This window comes from Phyllostomus discolor, chromosome 14 (genome assembly GCF_004126475.2).
Source record: "Phyllostomus discolor isolate MPI-MPIP mPhyDis1 chromosome 14, mPhyDis1.pri.v3, whole genome shotgun sequence".
Taxonomy (NCBI): domain Eukaryota; kingdom Metazoa; phylum Chordata; class Mammalia; order Chiroptera; family Phyllostomidae; genus Phyllostomus; species Phyllostomus discolor.
This window is the reverse complement of record NC_040916.2, coordinates 2,049,159-2,069,798: the sequence shown is the minus strand read 5'-3', so window position 1 is coordinate 2,069,798 and position 20,640 is coordinate 2,049,159. Positions and strand designations below refer to the sequence as shown.

At 51.9% G+C, this 20,640-nt stretch overlaps 2 protein-coding genes across 4 annotated transcripts; one reads left to right on the top strand and one right to left on the bottom strand.

Annotated features, from left to right (window-relative positions):
* Positions 1–1,585: 1,585 nt before the first annotated feature.
* On the top strand, positions 1,586–8,779 carry IGSF8 (immunoglobulin superfamily member 8). Of its 3 annotated transcripts, XM_028530655.2 has the most exons (8): positions 1,586–1,851; positions 2,179–2,269; positions 4,949–5,326; positions 6,019–6,480; positions 6,834–7,241; positions 7,440–7,853; positions 8,200–8,332; positions 8,523–8,779. In XM_028530655.2, the coding sequence occupies exons 3-7, from the start codon at positions 5,215–5,217 to the stop codon at positions 8,313–8,315; spliced, it is 1,512 nt and encodes a 503-aa protein (XP_028386456.1). In that variant the 5' UTR covers positions 1,586–1,851; positions 2,179–2,269; positions 4,949–5,214; the 3' UTR covers positions 8,316–8,332; positions 8,523–8,779. The 3 variants fall into 3 exon arrangements, with proteins under 3 accessions (XP_028386456.1, XP_035871658.1, XP_035871657.1); XM_036015765.1 differs by lacking the exon at positions 2,179–2,269; XM_036015764.1 differs by lacking the exons at positions 2,179–2,269; positions 8,200–8,332 and having other exon boundaries at positions 1,600–1,851.
* A 632-nt stretch (positions 8,780–9,411) lies between these two features.
* On the bottom strand, positions 9,412–20,009 carry KCNJ9 (potassium inwardly rectifying channel subfamily J member 9). Its single transcript, XM_028531070.2, has 3 exons — positions 19,117–20,009; positions 15,649–16,613; positions 9,412–13,029 (listed from the first exon to the last, which is right to left on the bottom strand). Exons 1-3 carry the CDS (start codon positions 19,167–19,169, stop codon positions 12,698–12,700), a joined length of 1,350 nt encoding a protein of 449 aa, XP_028386871.1. The 5' UTR covers positions 19,170–20,009; the 3' UTR covers positions 9,412–12,697.
* Between the last annotated feature and the right edge of the window lie 631 nt (positions 20,010–20,640).

Sequence of the window (20,640 nt, the reverse complement as noted above, 5' to 3'; positions counted from 1 at the left end):
CGAGGTTCTCTCTCCACTGCCCCAGCTGTGTGGTCCTTTCCGCACAATGGCCTTGGGAGTCCCCACTCTGCCACTACCGCATGGTTCTCCCCTCAATGGCTGTCATGTCTGGGCTTAAATCCCTGCACCAATCTTCCTCTGCAGCCATTTCCGACTCCTCCCACAATCGGCTACACATGCCAGCACTCTCGTATCCTTCCAGCTTCACTGGGCTGCCATCGTTTGTCTGGGCAGGTGTGGCCCCGTATCCTGGAGCCAATCTTCTCCAAGCTCCTACGCAGGCGCTTGGGGGACCTGCCTCCCAGTTACATCTTGGTGGGGAAGTTACTTCCATTCCCCTGGCTCAGAGCATGGCCACAGCTATTTAACATATCTATGTAACCAGTTAAAGGTTATAGATATGTTAAATGACCACACCAGAGGTTAGCTGCAAAGCTGTTGCTATGCAAAACAGCTCTCAATGGCCCTGCTCCATTTGTCCCTTCCCCCAACCCACACCTTAAGGGGGGTGGGGGGTGAGTACATCCTAATATTTCCTGGACACCTTGAGTTCTGGACCTCATTCCAAATCCCTATTTGGGGCCCCCCCCTCTTGGCTGCACCCTGTTACACTCTGAGATGATTATATATAATATCATATATATATAATATCTCCATCCTATTTTGTGTTATGATGTACCAAGTACCTTATGTACATTATTTCAATTAATCGTCACAAATGCAGTTTGGGGTGGATGTCAACTTGCCAACAAGAAAACTGGAGCAGAAGGAGTTTAAGCAACCAGACCAAGGGTCACTAGGAATTGGAGGCGCCCAGCGGACCCACACTCCTATTGTGCTTCCTCTGGTTCTGCACCGAGGGGTTGGCAAACCAGTCTCTAGCGCTCTGCAGCCCAGATTCTTTGTGTCAGGAACTCCGGAGTCCTGCCCATGCCCATTTCAGCGGCGTTTGCTGCAAGGCCTAGCAGCCCAGAGCAAATAGCCCAATTTTAAGTGCGTGGCCACACTTGCCAAATCCAGGGCCCCTACACCCAACTCTCAGCTAAAAGGTTGGCGAAGTGGGAGTGCACAGTGAGGCGGTGAGTGCGGATTTGGCTGAGCCGGGTGTCGCCGGCACGCACCAACTAGAATCAGGATGAAGCTCCAGCCCAGATTCCCCGCGCAGCTGGGAGGGGCGGAGGCAAGGCTGAAGTGGGCGGGTCTTGGCCGGGGTCAGGGAGGAGTCGGGCCCCAGTGCTGGACCGGGTTAGGGGCGGAGCCTGGTCGGCCCGGATTAAAGTGGGCGGGACTAGGGTCCAGGTCACGGTGAAGCCAGGGCATAGGTTCACGACACAAGCCTCCACCCAGCCCTGCACAAGGGCGGAGTCGCAGCTGGGGCTGTGGTCCGCTGGAAGCCCGAAACGTGGCCGAGGTGCAAAATTGGGGATTCGGGCGGGGCCAGGGTCCGGAAGGGTCGAGGCGGTTGGCCGATCTGGCCAGACGTGGGCGGAGCCTACAGCCAACGGTGTTGGCGGTCAGCCTAGGGCTGAGGCGAGGGCGGAGCCCGGGCAGGGCAGGGCGGGAATGATTTCCCTAGTTTCAGAAGGGCGGGGGCGGGGGAAGCAGTGGGAGGAGGGAAGAGGAAGAAGCGGGGAAGGAGGGGACTTGGCAGCTCCCTCTCCGCAGAGCACCTCTCCGAGCACCCCACGCTTCGCGGTTCCGCTCTGCGCCCCCTACCTGGGCATGCGCCCCCCGGAGCCTCTGGTCACCCAGAGCTCGCGCTACCCCTGGAGTCTCCCCAGAGCCAGCTGCGCAGGATGGGCGGCCTCGGACCCACGCCGCCGCTGCCGCTGCTGCTGCTGCTAATGTTGGGTAAGCCCAGTCCCTGTCTTTGGCCCCCACCCCGCTCCGCTCCGCAGGTGCCTGCCACCTGGAGCCCAGCCCAGCCAGCCTTCCCAGCATTTCGGAGCCCCTCTCATCCCACTTTTCGTCAGAGGCGCCATGAGACCACCCGGGCAGTCTAGGGTGGGGTGAAGGATCCCTAGCGGTAGGCCCCAGGCTGGAGCGCAATGAGGACCCACTGAGGTGCTGCCCCAGGGACCGCCAGGTCTCAGGAGGCCAGGTCCTGTTTCTCAGTCGGCATGCTCAGATCCTGGGTTCGCTGTTCCCAAATGTTCTCTGCCTCACTTTCTGCTTCAGGCCCAGCTTGCGTGGGCAGTGCCTGCCGGTCTTCATAATTGTCCCAAGTTGGCTGCAGGCCCAGGGGCCGGTTCTGCCCACGATCTTTGAAGTAAGTCTCCCCTAATTGCCTCCACCTCCAAGCGCACACACACTTTATCCTCTGAGGTTGCACACTTCATCGTTTGAGGTTGGGCGCAGTTCCTTCTCTCACCCCCATCTCCGACCTGGCCAGGGTCCCTCTTTGCCCCACTTCCCCACACCCAGATGGCGCTTGGTTCTCTAGTCTCCCACTGCTGGGTGACACTCACTCAGTCCTAGCTTTCCTGCCTGGGGAGAAACCAGGCTCTATGGAGACTGATGCTGGGATCTCCAAGCACCCTGTTTCTGTCGTGGTAGGTATTCATGGTGGGGTGTTCTGGGCCACTGCTGCATGGATGCAGCATGGATGCATAAGGGCAGTGACATTGGAATTGTTTTTGGCATGAACTGAAGGGTTCCCTGAAGATGATCTGGAGAGGAGTATGGCATCAAAACAGTGAGACTGCCTGTACAGAGATGTTTGGGAGACTGAAGCCCTTGACATAAGAGCACGGTGTGGGGTGGGGTGGGGGGGGTAAGATGAGGGTATAGCCTTGCTGCCAGGATTCAGAGCTGCCATAGTCCAGGCACAGACTAACTTAGCCCCAGCCGCCTTTTCTGGACCAGGGCTCCACGGAGGGATCAAGCAGTCTCCCTATGCTACATAGTTCTCTGGGCCCTGTGGGAGTAGAATGAACCCTTTCCTTGGGGCCCTGGGTGGGAGGCAGGAGGATGTCAGCGAGCCCTGTTGCCTAGCACTTAGCCCATTTTCCCCAGTGGGTAGTGTAGAGTAGTGAGGAGCCTAGGGGAGGTGGGGAAGTGTGAAGCACAGAGATGAAACAGCCTGCCTGCACTTGCAGTCGTTTTGAAGATGTGAAAAATGGAATAACATGACCAGAGAACACATCTAGTGAGTGCTGGGTCTATGATTTGAACCCATATCTATCTTACTGCAAAGCAAATCTCTTTGCTCTCCCTTCCCTCACTACTAATACAGAGGATGGGACCTCACTGGTGAGAGTTGTCTGCCAAGCTGGTTTCCTAAGGCGGGGTGGGGAGGTCATTAGGGGGTTCGGGGGTGACTTTCCCATGGGGATCTCCAAACAGTTGTGAAGCCAGGAAGGTGGGAGGAGGCCCTTCTGAGCAGACTGTGCCTGGAGGCCTGGGGAGGTAGAGACCAGGGAAGGTGTCAGCTCACCCACCTTTGTCAGCACTCTGATTATAAAGTGACCTCAGGCAGGGTCCTTCTGAGTCACACTGTCAGAGGAGAACCTGTTAGCTCTCCTTAGTGTGGAAATTGAGGCCTGGGAGGTTAAGGGACAGAAGTCTAGGCCATATAGCTGGGGATGGAAATGGGGCTGAGTCCCAGTCTGCACTCTAACTGGGCTACCACAAGTTCTCCAGGTGTCTCAGCCATAGGAAGAAGAGCAAGGAGCCTGCTCAGGTAGGAGAATCAAGGGGGAGTACTTTTGGAGGAGCTGGAGGACAGTGACCACAGACTCAGTGTTTCCATTTTCCTTCAGCCACTGTGGACAGGCCTCGGGGATGCCCCTGGGAGTGACATTCTGGTTGGTGAGGTTTTCCCCTTAGGCCTTGCTTGCCTTGGAGCTCCCCATCTTCCTCTGCAGGGATGTGTGGGAGCTCTTCAAGGGCAGTTGGATCTTCTGCCTCACCTTTCTCATCTGTAAAATGAAGGCAGGGGTCTGCCCTAACTCTCCTTACATCCCGAGGTTCCATGATCTTATCTAGTGGGGTAGAATGGAAGGAGAAAGCTGAGCCCTCCAAGCCCCCAGGAGTATCAGCTAGGGCAGTGTGGGGCCTGGGTTGGGGGTAGGGTGAAGAAGAGTTATGAGAAAGGTGAGAAGGGGCATCTGGGGATTTCCTGTCTCCCTATGGAAAGGGAACCATATATAAAAGAATGCATGTCATATGCAAATTAAGGCTTTTGTTAGGGAGTTAGGGGTGGGGGACATTGTGCCTCAGCTGGGCCAGTCTGGAAGATTGACAGGCACTTGGTGGGGTAGGGAGGGATATTCTGTCCCCAGAGGCCAGGGCAGAGGCTGACTTTTGCCCCATAAGGCTCAGCTGTTGCTGAAGCCCTGTGGAGTTGAAGCAGTGAGCTCATGGCACAGCTGGAGTGGGGGAGGGTATTGTATGGTGAGAAATGACTGGGTCTGTGCCCTGTCCAGCTTGGGCAACTGCTCCATTGTCTGGAGTCCCCTGGCCCAGGTGACACAGCTGAGCCAACCAGCCCTTTTGAACAAGAATTTGCCAGCTCCTTTCAAACAAAGGAGAAGAATACATGGCCTCAGAATCTCTTAGCTAGAAGACTCTGCTGTCCAGGCCAGAGCAGGAACCACAGACATGAGACTAGGGGGTTGGGGGAGGGAATCATGTACAGCTGGAATCAGGAAATGGTTAAAAAAGAAAGCAGATGTTCTCCTTTCTGCCCATAGGCACTCCACTTCTGGTCTGCCAGAAATGGGATATTTCTGCGTTCTGAGGCAAACCTGGCTCTATATCAGCTCCTGAGTCCCAGGTGTCTAACCTCCCAGCATTTTTTCCCTATTTTTAGAACATGGCCCAAGTGGCTTACCAACTTCCCCCAGGTTTCCTTTCCTTTTAGGGGGAAGGGTCAAGAATCGTGCTGGTAATGGGAGGATGCAATGGGGATCCAGGCACTCCCAACTTTTCTTCTTCTTGTCTACAGGAGTTCGGTGCTGTGCCCGGGAGGTACTGGTCCCTGAGGGGCCACTGTACCGTGTGGCTGGCACAGCCATCTCTATCTCCTGCAATGTTACTGGCTACGAGGGCCCTGCCCAGCAGGACTTTGAGTGGTTCCTGTACAGGCCTGAGGCCCCAGAGGCTGCACTCGGCATTGTTAGTACCAGGGATACCCGGTTCTCCTATGCTGTCTTTGGGCCCCGTGTGGCAGCTGGTGAGGTACAGGTGCAACGTCTGCGTGGTGATGCTGTGATGCTCAAGATCGCCCGCCTGCAGGCCCAGGATGCTGGCGTTTATGAGTGCTACACACCCTCCACTGATGCCCGCTACCTGGGCAGCTACAGCAGCAAGGTGGAACTGAGAGGTACTGGGCCCCAGGAAGGGGTGGGGCCAGCTCCCCAAAAAGGGCAGAAAGTCAGGTCTTGCAGGACCTATCTAACAGTTAGGCTTTGCAGATGAGGAACCTGAGATCCAAAGATGTTAAGTGACTTGCACAAAGTCACCCAACAAAATTAGTGGCTTGTCTGGGACTTTCACTCCTTCTAGTCCTATACTCTTCTTATGTCATTGAATTACTTCCTGGGAAAGGGGAAGCGTCCTTAAACTGTCTGATCCCTTCTTCATTCCCTGACAGAATCAATGGTGAATCAACTCCATTACTGGAGATTCTAGGATCCAGGTCTGGGTGAGGAGAGGAGAAAGCAGAGGTTGGGTAGGAGGAGTGAGACCATGTGACAGTCTTGTTCTCTTAAGTTTCTTTGTCTTCTGAGAAGGAAGACAGAGCCACTTTTCTGATTCTTTCAAACAGGGGTCAGTGCCAAACATAAGGGTGAGTAGGCAATGGGCTGGTTCTGATATTCAGCAAGTATTTACTGAATGCTTGTTTTGTACTCAGCACTGTGCTTGGCACCACTGGGTTACAGAAAAAAATAATATACCATGAAATCTTCGCCCTATAGGAACTCACAGTCTATTCAGGGAAGTAGATTGTATATAGGAAACAATAATGAGGGCTGCCAGGTCCCAGCCCTTCTTCACTCCAGTTGTTCTCTTCAGTTCTTCCAGATGTACTGCAGGTATCTGCAACCTCTCCAGGGCCCCGAGGCCGCCAGGCCCAGACTTCTCCCTCTCGCCTGATGGTGAATGAGGGGCAGGAGCTGGCACTGGGCTGCCTGGCTCGGACAAGCACACAGAAGCACACACATCTGGCTGTGTCCTTTGGACGAGCTGTTCCTGAGGCACCTGTGGGACAAGTGACTCTACAGGAAGTGGTGGGACTCCGGCCTGACCTGGCTGTGGAGGCTGGTGCTTCCTATGCTGAGCGGCTAGCTGCAGGGGAGCTACGACTTGGCAAGGAGGGGGCTGAGAGGTACCGCATGGTGGTGGGGGGCGTCCAGGCGGAGGATGCTGGAACCTACCACTGTACTGCTGCTGAATGGATTCAGGATCCTGATGGCACCTGGTCCCAAATAGCGGAGAAGAGGGCTGTCCTGGCCCATGTGGATGTGCAGACCCTGTGTGAGTGCAGGTGCAGGGAGCCAATATCTCAGAGGGCACCATGGACACAGATGGTCATTGACTAGATGGTCATTGTCTGACTAGGGAGCTCACCTCGAGAGTAAGCAGTCCTGTGAACATCACTGCTCTCTGTACCCATGAGGGGTTTTCTCTGCTTAGAGTTGGCTGTGGAGATAGGAGGGCCATAATGGAAGGTGTGAATCAGGCCTCTGGGTAAGGGAGAAGGTCATACCCTGTGAGGGTCAGATGATTGGCCTTGAAATTACTGCCATCAAAGGAACTACAGATGGGGAGTCAGGCACTCTGTGCCTCCTCCTGCCTTCGTGACACTCCTTTCCCTTCCTACATTTCAGCCAGCCAGCTAGCAGTGGCAGTGGGACCTGGTGAACGTCGGATTGGCCCAGGGGAACCCTTGGAGCTGCTGTGCAATGTGTCAGGGACACTGCCCCCACCAGGCCATCATGCTGCGTACTCTGTGGGCTGGGAGATGGCACCTGCAGGGGCACCTGGGCCTGGCCGCCTGGTAGCCCAGTTGGACACAGAGGGTGTGGGCAGCCTGGGCCCTGGCTACGAGGGCCGACACATTGCCATGGAGAAGGTGGCATCCAGAACCTACCGGCTACGGCTGGAGGCTGCCCAGCCTGGTGACATGGGCACATACCGCTGCCTTGCCAAGGCTTATGTCCGAGGGTCTGGGGCCCGGCTTCGTGAAGCAGCCAGTGCCCGCTCCCGGCCCCTCCCCGTGCATGTGCGGGAGGAAGGTAAGAGAGGTGGGTTAGGCTTGTAGAACCCTTTTGTCATTATGCCTCTTTCTCTACATCAGTTGCCTCCATGCTTTAGTCTCACATTCCTAAGGGGACACCTTGAATTTCCTGGGGTATTGCTTGGACAGTGGTCCTGACCAGATGCTCCCTACCCCTGACCCTTTGTCCTCTGATCCCATGGCCTTTGTTGTACAGGTGTGGTGCTGGAGGCTCTGGCATGGCTGGCAGGAGGCACAGTATACCGTGGGGAGACCGCCTCCCTGCTCTGCAACATTTCTGTGCAGGGTGGCCCCCCAGGGCTGCGGCTAGCCACCAACTGGTGGGTAGAGCGACCTGAGGATGGGGAGCTGAGCTCCTCCTCTGCCCGGCTCGTCGGTGGCATGGATCAGGATGGTGTGGCAAAACTGGGGGTCAGGCCGGGAGGAGGCCCTGTCAGCGTGGAGTTGGTGGGGCCCCGAAGCCATCGGCTGAGACTACACAACTTGGGGCCCAAGGACGAAGGTGTATACCACTGTGCCCCCAGTGCCTGGGTACAGCACACTGACTACAGCTGGTACCAGGTGGGCAGTGCCCGTTCAGGGCCTGTCACAGTCTACCCCTACATGCATGGTGAGTGACCCCCACTCTCCCCTCCTCACTCACCACCTTCCTCTAGCACCACACTCTTGTTCTCCCATTCTAATCCTTCTTCTACTGTCTCCTGTTTCTCTCCACATCTCTTCACATGAAGCGTCTTATAAATACAGCTCTCAGCCCCCCAGTGCCCATCTTCTCCAGGGTCCTTGGTGGAGATTTACTTGAATGCAGAGAGGGCAGGGAATGGGCTAGGAGGGCTGTCTGTGACTGAGGAGGTGGGCACAGACAATTCGATAGAGAAGGTGGTGGGACTTCAGTGGAACAGTATGTGAAGGGCAATGGCACCCAAGGCTGAACACAGCCATTCTCTCTCACCCAGCCCTGGACACTCTGTTCGTGCCCCTGCTGGTGGGTGCAGGGGTTGCCCTAGTCACAGGCGCCACCATCCTTAGCACCATCACTTGCTGCTTCATGAAGAGGCTGCGAAAACAGTGATCCCTTCCCCACTCCAGGTAAGAGAAAAGAACCCCTAGCCTTGCCTTTCTCAAGACCTGAGATGAACTGCTTACTCCCTGGCCCCACCTGGAGGAGGAGCCAAGTCATAGTTCTCTGCAAGACCCTATTTACTGGGTGAGAGCTGAGAGGGAGCCCTACCTGGGGCTCTCCTTAGCCCACTCCATGCTTGCTTTCCATTTCTCGCAGGTGTTGACTATCTTCCAGACCAGCTCCAAGCCCAACTCTGGTTGTGTGGATACCCTCTCCCTCTGTCTGCCCTTCCTTTAATTTATTTGATCTATCCCCACATAGCGGGGGGTATGGCCTCCATTCCTCACTCTTTCCTTCCTGACTCCTTCCTCTGGCTTTATGATCTCCATCTCATACCCAGCCTGTAGGGAGGCCTTCCGTCTCCTAGAATTAGTTTTTCTAAAATGTGAATAAACTTGTTTTATAAAACCCAGGGTGGCTGTGATTTCCCTGCCATCAGGCTGTATGAGGCTTGGGGGTGTGGTAGGGAGTTTTGCGGGGGGAGGGGGGTTGATAACCCACTCTGGATGACCCAGGCCTCTCTTCCCACCACAAACACCATCTGGCCTCTGTGGGCCGTACCACCCACCCAGGAAGGGACACCTGGGTCCCATCTGCTGTCTTACCTATCAGTTCCAAGCCAATTCTTGTTGGAACTCCTGTTCAGGAGGGGTGCCCTCTCCCAGCTGCTCCCAGGTTGCAGGGCACAGGCTTTCTGGGGCCAGTGCCCATTCTGAGTTCCTGGCACCACTCTGCCTTCTCATTCTGCTGGGCCCACTGGTCTTGGACATGACTCCTCCCACTGGCCCTGGAGCCTCAGGCTTTTTCCTCCCCATCTTCATTATTTTGTCTGACAGCAGCACAATAGAAACCCCAGAACACAGCCCTATCTGGGTGGTGGGTACAAGAGCAGTCAAGGGGGGGCCTGTGTGTCCAGAGTCCCTGCATACACCTGCCCCCCATTGGTACCATCCAGGCCTTACCTCACCCCTCTGCCTAAGGATTCTTTAATCTTAGAATTTTTATTCCACTGTACCTTAAAAGGTACCCAGGCTACCTCATTCAATTCAGTTATTTAAACATTTATTGAACATTACTAGTTTGCTAAGTGTTATTTTTACAGATCAGGAAACTGAGTCCCATAGAAGTGATGTGATTTACCCAGAGTAATAGAGCTAATTAGCGGTGGTGTCTGGACTAGAATCTAGGTCTAATGACTCCTTGCACTGTACCCAGTGGTGCCCTGAGAGGCAAGGGAAGGTATGGTGAGGTCTCAGCAACTTCCAGCCTCAGTGTCTCTTCCCATCCAATTGCACTAGAGTGTGTAGTGCGTGTGTATGTGTATAAATATATATAGAGACAGCTTACTCTCTCCTGTTGAGACTCCAGCCTTTTCACTGAGTTAAATGAGTCCCCATCCTGCATCCCAACGTTTGTTCTTCAGGTGACACCAGGTTTCTGGGATGTCATCTTCGATAATGACTCACATGACCCTGTGACTTGAGACAAAGATGTCCTCTGAGTGAAGCCAAACTGGCATGGGCTCCCCCTGGAATCCCCATTTCTCCTTTTGGGAGGTACAGGTCCCACTGGACCCCAGCTTCCCAACCTTGAATGGAGCAGAGTAGGGTATTTTCTCTCAAGGGGCCCAGATTTTTATTAAAGGACAGGAGTGGGGTATAGCCAGTGTCAGAGGGTATGCCTGCTTGGGCACACACTTTTCTCCCAGGAGGCCAGCCTCAGGTCCCCTTTAACTCTGCTTCTTGCCGTTGCTCTCCAATCACCATCCTGGGTGGCTGTCTTTGGTGACTGGGATGACACAAGAAGGGGGTGGATGTGGGATGGGAATAGCATCTGCAGGGGCTTTCTGTCCTAGCTTGGGCAGACCATAGGCCACAGATACAGCCAGATGTTGGATTCCTCGTCTCCCTCACATTCTCTACCATATTTAATCCTGCCTCTGAAGTGCTACAAGAGTGCCTCCAGTATGTTCATTGTAGCATCTTTGCTGCAGATATCTTTGCTGCAAGCATTTTTGCCCCAAACTTTTTCACTGCATAATAACTGACCATAAGACAGTTCTGCTGTGGGAGAGATAAATAACTGACTGACAGTTTTTTGGGAGGTGGGGGGTATTGTGTTTGTTTGGTTTCATTTCTCCATTGACAAATCAGTCACCTTCAGCGGATTTAATGTATTTAATCTAGTTGTCATTTTGATTTCATTTCTCCATTCATAAAAGTTCTTGCAGTACTCCCATTTTTACATTATATATAAATCTTAGTCTTCATTATGTGGCATACAGTGGCAAGTAGATGTGGTGCTGGTCTTAAAATAGTTAGCATTTCTTCCAGATGATGAAGATTTGCCTCAAGAGTTGATTATGAAAGACATTACACTGGGGGAAGAGAGGCTGAGGTCTCTCTTTGAAGGTGCAGAGTTAAACCCACATTTCCCATAGAACTAAGATAAGTACTTAGGTGCAACCACAAAGTAAAATCAGTGACTTGTGCAGTACTGCCATGAGTCTACACACTTTAAAATGCGTTTGAATACTCTGTATTTCACAATAAGCCTTTAATTTGTATGTCCTCTTAAATGTCCTTCCTTTTTATGGCGAAATTGCCTTATAGCCAATTAATTATGTGGTAAAAATGTTTGCAGCAAGGATGATACTGTGAAAGTAACAGCCTACACAGGATTCTTTCTTTTGCCATTTCCTGCTGCAGATCCCCACCACCTCCCCAGGAATCCCCTCAAGGCCTCCTGTCTGCCTTCTCCTATCTGAACTTCCCCAAAACTATCTCCAGTTGTCACTGCCCTATTTCCACCGATGGTTGAGTTCCTGGGCCCAGAGTTAAACTCTTCAGCCTGGCTTTCAGGGTCTCTTTTCATCACGCACAAGACTCCACCTTTATATTCAGTCTACATCCCAAGATTCCTCAGCTCTCAGCTACTCCTCAGCTTGTAAGCTCCACCTCCTGATATGACCTCCAGGTTTTCTATTACAGCAGAGGTTCTCCTCTCTGTAATCCCCATTCCAGCAGTGTCAGCATGACCTGGGAACTCATTAGAAATGCAAATATTTGGTCTCTACGTCAGACCTATTGGGTCAGAAACTCTGGGAGTGAAGCCAGAGTCTATTTCTACAAGCCCTTCAGGTGACTCTGATATACTACTACTCTCAAGTGTTATAGCTGCTGGTTTAGCTCGTTCTCTGTGCCTTGCTCAATCCCTAGCTTCTGATTACCAAACCTTTCTACCCCTGCTCAGAGAGACTGCTCAGGTTCTCAGTTTGAAACAGTTGCCATAGGCATATTTCTATTTTTCCCATGTACACTGTATTTCGAATAGGAAATGGGTCACTGACTGTTCATCTCCTATGTGCCTGGTCAGTGTTTTATACTCAATGAACACCCAATGAACGATATGAACAATCCCCTCTCATTGTACCCCAAGTCTAATTCTGCTTTCCAAGGGCCCCTGTGTCCCAGCTCTAGTGACCTCACAGTCAATCTCTCCCTGCCTTCCTCCTCAGAACCCTCCCCTCCTACATCTGCAAGGTACTTAAGAATATTACTACACTCTCAGAAGAGAGGTCTCCTTCACTAAAGTCCCAGGTCTGGCAGCTCCCCACTTTCTGTTTCCCTATGCAGTAGATGAGGTCATTTACATCCTCCTGAGCTATCCCTACAGCCTTTCATCTGCTGCCCAGACTGTCAGAATGGTGAGAGTGGAGCTGGGAAGGCACCTCCTTATCTCTGCCCACCTCCATCCAGCGTTCTCTCTGGGTCAGCTAGGGCTACTGTGTGGAGACAGGTGTGGCCATACAGAGGGAGGTTGGCTGAGAAGGTGAGTGGGGATTAGAATCCAGCCCATGCTCTGCTCCCCAAGCCACTCCCCCCCTGGTTTGGGGTGGTGGAAAAGGGTGGAGGAAAGTCTGGAGGAAAAGGGTGCCTTTTTAGAATTTGCACAAAGATGCGCTATGGGTTAGCAGCAGCCCTGAGTGCACCACCTGTCTGTTGGTCCACTTACCTATCTACCAGCTGTCTCTCTTATCTGCTTCCATCTACCCATACACTCTACATAAGTCCACCTTCTGTCTATCCATCCACCCATGAACGGATGTGGTCAAACACAGACAAGCTGGTAAGGTTCATTTTCCCCACCCTCCATTCTCCTGAAATCAGAATCCCTCCCCTGGCCACATTGGATCCTGGACTTGAGATTCCAAGGGGACCTCTCAGCCTTAGCACATTCCCAGGGACCTCACCTACCTCCTTCTCCACCTCCATATCCAGCTCCATAGGTACCTGTGTCTGGTCCTGCCAGAGGAGTCTGGAAGAAACTTGTCACACCTTAGACTCACTCTCTGGGGGTGGCAGGCAGCCATTCTGCTCCTTGTCAGCCCCAGCCTCTCCCCCTGCCCCTTCCCCTGCACCCTCCTCCTCCACCTTCTCATCCAGCTGGCTGGGAATAGACCAGTAGAGATGGGCATCCAGGCGGGCTGCTGCCTCAGCCAGCTCACGGGCGCTGCATGAGGGTGTGGGCACCTCAAAAGTCTGGTGGAAGCTGGCATAGTCCACCTCGTAGAAGCCGTCCTCCAGAGTCAGCACTGATGTGAAGCGGTGGCCCCACAGCACCTCATCCACCAGGTAGGAGCTCCGAGCTTGGCATGTCATTCCTGGGGGAAAGGGCAAGGGTCAGGTGGATCCTAGCATTAGGTTTCCCTCTCCTGCCTCTCACTCCACCACCCTATTCCCAGCACTCTTCCTTATAGTCCTTTCCAAGTGTCCCACCCCCTTTTGGTCCAGCTCACTTTCTTTCCCTTTCCAACTCTTGTACATGCTCAGGTCTCAGCTCTCATCTCTTCTCCATTTGTCCAACTGTTTTTCATCACCAACCTGCTCTCTCCCTTCCTCTCCACTGGAGTTGCCAAGCAGAGAAGCTTAACCTTAATATTTAACTTGAGGACTACCTAATCCAACTTCCCTCTTCATACAGCTCCCCCACCCCACTGTAGCATTCCCAATTGTGGGCATCTGGTTTGTACTTGATTAGCTCCCAGAACTGAGAGCTCACCACCTCACAAGGTGCCCACTCCTTTGCATGATGGCTCTAATAGTTGAGCTGTTCTTTACACAGAGCTAAAATCTGTCTCCCGGGATCTCCACCTTTATGTGTCATTCCCCTGCCATATGACACCCCTTCAAGTATCTGAAAACAGGAGCCTGAAGTTCCAACATGTCTTCTCTTCTTCAGGCTGAACATCCCTGTCACCTTCCACCATTCCTCATGGGACCTGGCTTTGCAAAATTCTACTTTCTTCACTGTTAACCAGAATGGCCAAGGAGAATCCTTTAAAAACTTTGTGAAAAGCACTCCAATCGAGGCCTGATCCTTGCATAAGTGAGGGCATACCACCTCTCTTTTCTGGCCATGATGCTTTAGCAAATAGAGCCCAAGATTACATTACAGAAACATTTTGGAAGCTGTATCCTATCACTATGACATTAAGCTTGTGGCCAACTAAAACCCCCAGTTCTTTTTCACCAGAGCTCTTCCATGCTGTGCTTACATAAGTGATTTTTTTTAAAGCCTAAATGTAGACTTTTATATTTACTCCTTTTAAATGTCATCTTGTTGGATTTTGGCTCATTATACTTGCTTTTCAAAAGCGTTTTGGATCCTGATTCTCACACCCAAAATAATACCATCCCTTCCAGCTTTGCCACTCTAGAAAAATCAGACAAGCTCTCCACCCCACCCTCCTTGCCCTGGACCTGAGTCCTGTCCTCCCTGTTGGGTGGGCACACCCCTATGGCAAGTGGTTCTCCTCCTACCCCCGAAGTCTCTCCCAGCCACCTCAGTCCATGTTCACCTCAGAACAAGGGGGAACAGAAGAGTGAACATCAGCTAACCAGAGACTGGCTCTCACCATGGCAAGCCCCACACTGAGGCATCTTGGGACTACTGGCTGTATCCTTCCAGCCTTTGATAAAGGCTGGAATGAAAAGAATCCAGTTGGGGAGGAGGAGAAGAGGCAGAAGTGACCCTGGGGAAAGAGGGGCTGAGAAGAAGAGAGAGAGGGCTTGGGTACAAAGGGAGAAGAGGGCTGCACAGGGACATCTTTATAAGGAGACAGGTTTCTTCAGATAAGGGCAAAACAGTGAGAGCTAGAGGGATAAAGAGAAAAGGGAGTGGGGTGAGTGGGGGAGGAAAAAGCTAGGGGGAACCTGGGGATGGTTAAGAAGGGAAAGGTAACATTGAGGCAGAGGGTGGTATGTAGAGGATCAGCTTGAAGGCCCAGGAAGAGGTTTGAGGGGGAGGCTTGTGAGAGAAGCCAGCAGAGTGCAAAAGCTCTAACAGCAAAGTAGCAGGACCTGTGTGGGCCCTTGGTTGTCTACCTGCAGTTTTGTAATCCTCTCCCCACTCCTAGATCTCGAGTCCTGAAGGACCTCATTAGCTTCCCTGGCACTGGCCTTTTACTACCTGCTTCCAAGCCCTTCCCGTGTATGCCCGAGTTGGAGATACTGACATCACAGGTGCATTGCCAGTTGCTTCTAAGAAGTGGCTAGGAATGCTGAGAGCATCCCTTTCTTTTGTCAGTAGAAGTTGAGAATCTTTTGATGGATGGGGAAACTGAGACGGAAGTGAGAGCAGGTATCAACCTCTCATTAAAGTCCAGCCTAGGAATCACTCAGGTCATGGAAAACCCTCACCACCAAATACCAGGGACCTAGAATTCTCAGAATAACAAAAAAGGAACCTAACTCCCACTTCCAGCACAGTACCACTAAACATTAAAGCCAGACTACCTGTGTCCTCTCCAGGCATGACCACTTACTAGTGTATGGCTGTGGACACCTTACTCAACCTTTCATTGGGGCAATCTCCTCTCTGAAAAACGAGCACAATAACAAGAAGTTACTTTTGAGGGGTTCTCGTTAAGATTAAATAAACTCAGAGATATAAGGTGCTTTTGAGATGTGAAAGAGAAGTGCTGGGTAAGTGAGTGGTAGCTATTATTAGTCCTCTTCTTTATTCCCAAGGACACAGACCTCTCAGCCCAGGGCCCCAAGCCAAGGCCACTTTGGGGAGTCTCTCCTAGCTTTCTCTGGCCTCTCTATGAGGCCACTCTGCTCACATGTCCACCCAACAAGGTCTGCTATCTCACCTCATTCTCTCACCCCCTACCAATCTTTTGGTCTAAACTCTCCCCTGTCCCTGGCCCCTCCTATTGCCCCTGCCCCCCTCAGTCCCACCCAGGCCTGCCACCCGGCTCTCCTTCTTCCTCCCGCACCCGTGGCTTCCACCATGCCCTCGAGGATGACCACAATCTCGAAGTCATCTCTCTCTAGAGCACGGCGCGATGCCTCCCAGAAGGGACTGGCAGAGTCGATCTCATGGCTGATGACCAGCGGTGAGACAAGGAAGAGGCGGTCATCTCCTGTGTCGAAGCCCACGCTGAGGTCGGTCTGGTGCAGCGGGATGAACTCGCCCTCCAGCGTCTGGCGTGAGCGGATGAGCTTGGCACGAATGGAGGCCTCAACAATGTGCGAGGAGCGCAGGTCGCCCACACGGAACATGAGGCAGAGGCGGCCGTCGCGCAGCGACACCACAGCGTGCGAGGAAAAGACGAGTGTGGCAGCTCGCTTGTTGGGCTGCGAGATCTTGACGAACATGCAGCCCACCATGAAGGCGTTCACCATAGAGCCCAGGATGGCCTGCAGCAGCAGCAGCACGATGCCCTCCGGGCACTGGTCTGTGATGACGCGGTGCCCGTAGCCGATGGTGGTCTCCGTCTCGATGGAGAAGAGGAAAGCAGCCACAAAACCGTTGAGGTTGTTGACGCATGGTGTCCAGGCCGCGTCCTCCAGATGCTCCAGGTCACCACGGCCGTAGGCAATGAGCCACCAGATGGCGCCGAAGAAAAGCCAGGTGAGCGCGTAGGCCAGCACAAAGAAGAGCAGGCTGAGGCGCCACTGCAGGTCTACCAGAGTGGTGAACAGGTCTGTCAGGTAACGGTAGGTCTCACGCACATTGCCCTGTTGCACGTTGCACCGGCCGTCCTTCTCCACGTAGCGCTGGCGGCCACGGCGACGGGGTGGCTCCTCAGGGCCCTGATCGAAGGCGGCATTCTCCGGAGCCATGGCTGTGGCGGAGGGTGGGGTCACCGTCAGGGTTGGAGTCAGCGCCCCCAAGTGCTCTTGGGTCCGCACCGCCGCCTCCTGCCTGCCCTCGGTGGTGTTGAGGCTCCTGCAGAGACTTAAAAATCGACCCAATGAACCGACCCATGGGAGAGGCACAGACAACTAGGCCAGCACTGAGGGGCTGGGTGGCCCTGAACAAGGCCCTTCGCGTGTCTTTGCCTCAGTGCCTGCCTGCATCAGTAGAATGAGAATAATACATACAACCCTCACTGCTCCCCCACCTCACAAGTCATGAGAATCAAATGGGAAAACGTATCTGAACTGGATAGCACTGCTCAAATTTGACAATTATTTTCATGGGAGGTGGTACCAGAGACCTTGGCCTTACCACCTCTAATTAAGGTGTGCTGAATTCTACTGGCATCCCAGGACAAAAGGCCCAGGCATGGGGGCAATTTCCTGAAATCATTAGACTGTAGGCTCAGAGGCAGGCAGTTACTATACCTCTACTGCGGCGATTTTCAATCTTTTCCATCTCATTGCATACATAAACTAATTATTAAAATTCTGCAGCACACCAAAAATATGCATTTTTTGCTGATCTTACCAAAAAAAGAGGTATAATTTTTGACTTATTCACACCAGATGGCTGTTGTTGTGTTGGCTGTTGTCACTTTTTTATTTGACAGACTAAGGGAAAAGAGGTCAGTGCCCCTGACTAAATAGTCAGGTGTTGCGTATTTTAAAAATTCATAGGCCACACTGGCTGAAAATCATTGCTCTGCTGCCCCCTTCACCCCCAGCTATTGTCAGGGCAGCCCCTTAATCTGTGTTCTCCACAATTCAACTTGTGTTCTGAAACTCACATCAAGACTGACACACAGAAAGTCCCAGATCCTGCCTTCATGGACCTCGCTTACTCTCTCCCCACCCATATCTTCCTCCTCTCAACAAGCTTACAAAGGACAAATGGAAGTGGTGGAGAGGAAGCAAAAAATCTCCAGTGAGCAAGAGCTGAAAATTCCTACACTAGGAAAGTCCCACTGGAAACCCTCCCTGAGCACTAACCATGCTCATTGCTGCTGTAGAATCACCCAGTTTCCCTTGGGTTTTTTCCACAGTGGAGACAGCATAAAAATGGGCCAGAGGGCTGGAGGATAAGCCATCAGTCTAGATGCCCAGGGTAAAGGAAGCACAAAGTTCATCGGGAGTTAGGCTTGCATCTCTCTGCTATCCTATTCTTCATGAGATGTAATAAATCAGGTCCAGTGAAGCACTAAGCACCCACATTTACCTCCCCCTTCCCTGCAGTTCTTTCTCCCCAATATCCTATCTCCCACTGACTTTCCTAACAGCCCCACTCCCAAATGCCCCAAAACTTACATTCCAAGAGAAACCCACCTGATTTTGCCTCAAATTCTTGCTCTGGAAGGAGCTCTCTGAGCTACAGTCTGCCTTGAGAGAGATCCAGGGCCCTTACCCAAGCACCCAGGGGTCCCTTGGAGATGTGGATCATAAAAGGAAAGGTTTAGAATAAGGATTCAAGACTTTTCAACCTTTCTTTCTTCCTTGGAATCATCCTCTACACACTCCCTTTCAAGGAAACCTGAGTTGTCTAGAGTGGGGTTTGGAGGGGAAGAGTGTGACATGAGGATCACAGATGGCCTGGATGTTGACCAGGTCTAGAGGATATGTAATCCCAAACAGAGCACTTCAGATTTAAAGGTCTGGAGTGAGATACTCTGCAGTTAGACCTTGGAGGTAGTGTGTGTGGTGTGTGTGTGGGTGTTGCGCGCGCGCGTGCGTGCGTGCATGCGAGAGCAAATGCACCACATTGGGGACAGGAGGAGAAACCAATGCAAAGGTGTCCTTAGAGTTTAGGGGCAGCCCAAATTTATTTTCCAGAGGTGTCAGGTGACATAGGGTCTAGGAAACCCTAATTCAATTGCAGATTGTGCCTTCCCCTGCCCAACAGTGGGCTTTCCCTTTCCTGTCCTGCAGCCCAGAATGTCCTCAAGAAGTGTGTCCGAGCCCTGGCTGGCCTTTTACAGGCCTCCAAGCCATGCAAGCAAAGTACATCAGTTTTCACTTATCCTAGCTTCATGTGGACCTTCCAGATGTTTTTCTCAAGGGTATTAGGTAATGTGACCCCCAATTGGCCAGCTGAGACAGGACATCTTCCCCAGGGTGGGGAATGAACACAGAGGTCTGATCACCACCAGAACTCTCTTGCTCTCCATTGTCCCAGGGATCTAGGTGAACCTTACTTTGACTGTGCCTTCCTCAGTGGTGGATGCATTTTTCTCAGGAAAGGTGTGGAATTGTTACTACCTCTATTCCAGGATCAAAGACTCATTTTCTGCACCTTGCCTCCAAAGAGTCTTGTTCCTTCAGCCTATTCCTTGTTATTTTTTGTGCATACTGTGACTCCTTTCCAAAAGACCCCAGTGCCACATTTTCTTGGATCTCCTTTTCTCTGCCTAAAAAGTGCTTGCCAACAAGGTAGCTCATTTTTTTGGAAAGGGATCTGGTGAAAACTCCCTTAACCCAGCTCTTCCCAAACCCCACTTGCCTCAGAAATAGGGGCCCAAACCCAAGTCCCCCACAACTCAACTCACAGTGTGTGGAGAGGAGAGCAGCCGGCAGCAGCAAAGACCCTGGGCAGAAGCATCCATGGCTTCGGACAACTGTCCCCACAACCCCAGTCCCCTTGGAGGATGAGAACTGCAGACGCTGCTGTTGCTCCTAAATGTAGCGGCAGCTCTGACTAGGACTTGCTATCTGTGTCATCCCCACTTCCCAGGCTCCCCTGCTCCTCTCCTGTTTCCATAGCAACCAGTCTAGCGACAGTTCTAGAGCAATCCCCCTCCCGTCCCCAGTTCTGGGTACCACTAGAGGCGGATCCACACGCCATTGTTATTTTAGCAAAGTCCCTCCTCTTGGACAACTCAGAGCTTATCTCCTCAACCCTCAGGAAGAGAAAGAAAGAAGAAAAAAGCTGGCATGGTTGCCCTTTCCTAGGAAGCTCCTTGCTCTGGGAAAACACAAGCCCTGATGTATTTGGGAATAAGATGTTCAGTTTCTTGGGGACTCAAAGGACCATCTGGGAGCTAGCAGCTTATCACTTCCAAGAGGGGTCTCTGGGCGAGGGTGCTGGCCAGGCCTACTTTTGCAGTCTTCATTTTTGGAGATGCCACCCTGATCCAGAAGGAGATAGAGGGAAAAGAGACCTACCCAAAGAAGGGAAGCATGGTAAAGTGTTCTAATATTTATTGCTAATTAGTGATATGACCCATAGGAATCATTTCACTTCCCTTAGCCACAGTGTTTCCATCTACCACATGTGCAAATATCCCCTTCCACCTACTTCACAGGTGTGGCAGATCAAATGAGGTAATATATAAATATAAGGTCTTTGAAGTTAATTTTGTTGATAGCAAAACTCTAGAAACAGTCCAAATGCCCAACAGAGAGAAAAGGTCAGGTTTGAGCTTACTAACTATTCATTCAGCAAATGAATGACTACCAACTGGGTGACTTTGAGCAAGTCCAAGTGTCAAGCAATGTGCTAGGTGGGGAGTGGTGACAGAAATGAATAAGCGTCTGCCCAAAAGAGCTCATGGTCCAAGTGGGGAGAAAGGCACCTAAACCCATGATACTAACACTACTGCTAATTTTTTGTTGAGCATCAGCTATGCGGTAGACACATACCTCATTTAAAAACCCTGTGAGATACCCAATGAGATAGGTATATTCTTCATTTACAGATGAGAAAACTAAAACAGAGAAAGGTTGAATGATTTACCAAATGTCATAGAGTATGGATAACGGCAGAGATAATAGTCAAACTTACACATCTGTGTCACCCCCATGCTATTTTCACAAAGTTACATGGCCTCAATAATGTAATATCTGTGGCATACCAATACAATCAGTTACTATGGTCATATACATAAATGTGCATGTAGGTACAGTTATGTGAAAAAAAGCATATTCCATTTAAAAAAAGATTTTATTTATCTATTTCCAGACAGATGAGAAGGGAAGGAGAAAGAGAGGGAGAGAAACATCAGTGTGTGGTTGCCTTGCATGGCCCTCACTGGGGACCTGGCCCACAACCCAGGGATGTGCCCTAACCAGGA